This window comes from Anoplophora glabripennis, unplaced genomic scaffold, assembly GCF_000390285.2.
Source record: "Anoplophora glabripennis isolate ALB-LARVAE unplaced genomic scaffold, Agla_2.0 scaffold387, whole genome shotgun sequence".
Taxonomy (NCBI): Eukaryota; Metazoa; Arthropoda; class Insecta; order Coleoptera; family Cerambycidae; genus Anoplophora; species Anoplophora glabripennis.
The window spans coordinates 182,102-186,618 of NW_019421739.1; the positions used below are offsets into that span (position 1 = coordinate 182,102).

The window sequence follows — 4,517 nt, forward strand, 5'->3', positions numbered from 1 at the left end:
TATTTAAAATGATAAGGATTAATACCGTATTTGTGTAAATAGCTTTTACATTACCGCTTTATAATTGCCAATTTTTTAAAGTATTAAAATGGATATAGGTAGTATGTTATCTTTAACAGATAGACATATGCCATCGCGGACTTTTCTGTAGACCTATATAAGATACACAATTCCACCATACATTATTTTGTTATATCTCAAAGGGTTTAGGCAGCGTTTTCGTTGAAAGCTCCCAGACAGCTTATTTTTTTCCGACACCTCCAACAAATATCGTTAATGTATGCAAAAACTTAACAAATTATATACTAAAACCTTCCTCGAGAACCACTCTATCCATTGGTGAAAACAGCATGAAAATCGGTGCAGTAGTTTTTGAGTTTATCGCGAACAAACAGACAGACAGACGCGGCGGAGGACTTTGTTTTATAATATGTAGTAATTTATCTGTATTATTAAATATTCAAGAAGACCGTAAGTTTAGCTAATAATGCAAGAAAATATGTTGAAGTTTTTGTGTGATTTGCAAGATAAATTGTTCTATTAAAAATAAGGGTATTTCATACTCAAAACTTGTATATACTATACAAATAACTCAGAATCAATGTTCAGAAATCAGAGAACTGTCAAAATATTGTAAATAGAGGAATAGTATCTTATTTAAAATAAAACGCATTTCAGATTGAAGATATTATTGCCATCTTGCGGAAACCATAAGAAATAGAGAGACAGTTGAAAACAATTTATTTATGAAACAATTTTATTGTTTCCCGGATTATTTAAGAAAATGGAAAGGCTCATATCCTGAAGGACATTTTCGCGACTCTATTCGAATGCTGAATCAGGTTTCCAGTGCAACGTTTCGTTTTTCTGCAATCATCCTCAACTTAATTCTTTAATAAGAAGCATGCCGTATATTTTTTATTTTATTTTTAAAATAAATTGTATATTTGTATTTCAGGTACATCCGGCTAACGGTGGCAATAGATGTCCCAAAAATCTATCGAAGGTACAAGATTGTGAGATACGTTGTCCATCTTCTGTCGAATCACAGGAATGCGTAATGAGCGAGTGGTCCAGCTGGACCCCATGTACCACGAATTGTGGCGATTCTGCTGTACAGATTAGGACCAGGCAGATTGTCACTCAACCTCCAGGAGTGAAGAGCTGCCCCCCAAGGAAAGAAAGGAAACAGTGCCATCTACCTCTAGCTTGTACTAAGGACGGACAGCCTATTCTTAATGGATAAAGCTCGTTATAACCGCATTATCTAAGTCGTTATACAGCAAAGCAGTGGCGGCTCGTCGGGTGACGCAAGTGACGCACCGCTTCACCTAAAATTTCTGTTTGGTTGTGCAATTTAAAATTATTTTTATTTTTATATAAATTTTATAATTTATGTATAATTCTATATTGAAAATGTATTGTGTATTGTGTTTGTTTGTTTAATACGCAGAAATAAACAGAATAGTTGCGCGGTGAACGCCTTCTAAAAAAACATTGCCTTCGTTGAGCGCGAACATCAACCTCGTACCGTACAACGTATAGTATACGCAAGTGACTCATATTGAAATTGGTATGTATCTGCTTCTCTCCGTAGCGGTTGTCATGGCAACGAGGCAGCCAACGCATGTGTAAACTACGGCGTGGGAGAACGAGTGATGCAAAAGTTGAAGCAGCATTGTATTAATCTATGAAGCAGCATTCTTATCGTCATCGCCTATGGTCATCGCCCATCGCCTGTCTATCGTGTTTAAACGTTTAAACATATACGATACGTTGCCCAGTGCACGGTTATAACGGTTCTTTATTAATATTTGTTTTGTACCAGTAATTTGTAGAAATGTTTCCTATGCGCGGTCCTGTATGTATTTTATTGGAAATGACATTTTCCAGATGGAAAATTGAGGATAAAAAAATTTTTTTAAATTGCGAAAGACCTGTCTCTCGATGTGGAAAAAAGGGGGAGGTCAAAAGACAAAGTGTATGTTCGGAAGTTTCGGAATGAATGGTATTCGGAGTGTGGACACAATGAATCGGAGTGTTCCGACAATCGTTAAATACAAATTAAAAATACCCAGAAACGTTTAAATGAAAAAAGAAACGAGATGAATTTTAAAGAAATATTTGAATTAGGAAGCATAAAAGTAACAGTACCAGTTAATTATCGTGATGGACGAAAAACTTTGACAGTTCCTAAACATTTTTTTTATATGGCGAATTCGCCGCTTAACATCTGTATCTGTAGGTACCTATCATTAAGTCCACGAGCCGAACCAATAGTTCTATTTTTTATAAAATCTAAATGAAAATCCTTCTCGCCAACGTCAGTTTTTCGGTAATATTGCAAATGCNATGAATCGGAGTGTTCCGACAATCGTTAAACACAAATTAAAAATACCCAGAAACATTTAAATGAAAAAAGAAACGAGATGAATTTTAAAGAAATATTTGAATTAGGAAGCATAAAAGTGCCAGTACCAGTTAATTATCGTGATGGACGAAAAACTTTGACAGTTCCTAAACATTTTTTTTATATGGCGAATTCGCCGCTTAACATCTGTATCTGTACCTATCATTATAAGTCCACGAGCCGAACCAATAGTTCTATTTTTTATAAAATCTAAATGAAAATCCTTCTCGCCAATGTCAGTTTTTCGGTAATATAGCAAATGCAACTAAAATTTCCAGATTCATTTAAAGCCGTTTAACATTGAAAACTTGAAAATTTTCGCCTGCGGCGGTATTTGTTTCGTCAATCGATAAATATGCTTCACCTATTTTCAATGTCACGAGCCGCCACTGCAGCAAAGCTACTATAACCTGATTAATACTAGTATTTGTACTGCTAAGACAATTATTTTTAAAATATTCTATATATAACTTTTGCTACCTACATGAAATGTTTATTAACAAAATAATAAAAATATCGCACGTTTCCATTTGCACATTTAAACAAACACAATAATTATTTAAAATTATATTACTTTACAAAAATTTGGCCAAACTCCAATTAATTAAATTAGTAAATTTCCGCTTTTTATTTATTGTTTGTGTCATATTTTAAGTAACACAACTTTGAGAACGAAATCAGGCTGATTTTCGAAACATAAACTAAGCTAGTGAATTGATATACCTATTCGGTTGGAGAAAAGTAATGTCTGTTTCTTTTTTCATATTTAGGATATTTTATTTTTAACTCTACAATAATTATTATCAATAGGTTAATCAGTGATATATTCTCCATCATTATTTATGACCTCTTCCCAACGTTCAACAAGTTTCACGATAATTCTTCTGTAGAAATCCTCCTGTTTTGACTCGAAATACTCATCCAACCAAACTCTTAACTCGTTATTGTTAAAAGAAACACTGCCTAAGGAGTTTGACAAAGAGGGGAAGAGGTGAAAATCAGAACGAGATCGCGAGAGTAAGGTGGGTGGGGAAGAACTTCCCAATTCAATTCCCGAATGGCCATTTTGGTCATATTGGCGGTATGTGGGCGCGCACTGTCATGCTGCAAAAGAACATCGTATCGCCAGGTCTTTTTTGGACATGGAGTTTTGCATTGATGGTTTGATTGTTTAGTAAAAATTCGTAACAAAGAATCCTTTCCAGTTCCACCAGACGCACAACATTCATCTTTCGATGATGAAGTTCTGGTCTTATTCGCTTGTTTTTTGAGACTTAACCATTCTTTCCGCTGTTTCAAGTTCACGTATAGACACTATTCATCACTAGTAACAATATGATGAGAAAACTGTTCCTCATTACCATGACGACAGAGCAAACCAGCGGTAATCGCATGATTCTTATTGTTTTCATTCAAAACACATCAGACCCAAGCGCCGAGTCTTTGAACTTTTCCCATCGGATGCAGGTGATTTACTACTGTGTTGTCATCACATCCCATCTCCTGAGCCAATTCTTTTGTTAATTGTCTTGGATTTTCGTGAGGGAGTCGATTCAATTGTTCTTCGTCAAATTCAACAGGTCATCTGGAACGATTCATTTCTTTAAAAGTTGAATTCACCTCCTTTAAAACGCGAAAACCATCGATAGGCCGTTCATTCATTCATCGTATTATCACCATATTACGGCACAATTTTCCCGAGCAGCTTTAGCGGCTTCAGCGTTTTTCCCGTATCGATTGAAAACAAAAAAACAAAAGACGAAAATTATCAATTTTATCAACTTGATACTTATTCCATTTGAAAAGAATAAAAATTCACAAAAATTAAATCTATACGAAGCAATCAAAACACACTGATAGAGCAATAAGTCCTCTTTCGAATGACATGTGTCAATTTGACAATGCGTTTAATTTTCACGTGAATTTTAATTTTGAAAAAAACGGACGTTACTTATCCCCCAACCCATTAGTAATATGTACTTTCCATCTGTATTCATCTACTTGTTTCCAGTCAAATTCCTTATAGATGATGATTCTTTATATATAGATATACAGGGTGATTCAGTCATAATGTCATTAATTTTAATCACGTATTCGGAAGGCTTAA

At 34.7% G+C, this 4,517-nt stretch overlaps 1 protein-coding gene across 1 annotated transcript in view; it reads left to right on the plus strand.

The window, feature by feature from the left end:
• Positions 1-1,357, plus strand: part of LOC108908427 (spondin-1) — a 45,307-nt gene extending 43,950 nt beyond the window's left edge. Inside the window, exon 10 of the mRNA XM_018712463.1 lies at positions 959-1,357. Within this exon, the coding sequence (XP_018567979.1) occupies positions 959-1,246 (288 nt within the window). The 3' untranslated portion in view covers positions 1,247-1,357. The remainder of the gene's footprint in view (positions 1-958) is intronic.
• Positions 1,358-4,517: the final 3,160 nt, after the last annotated feature.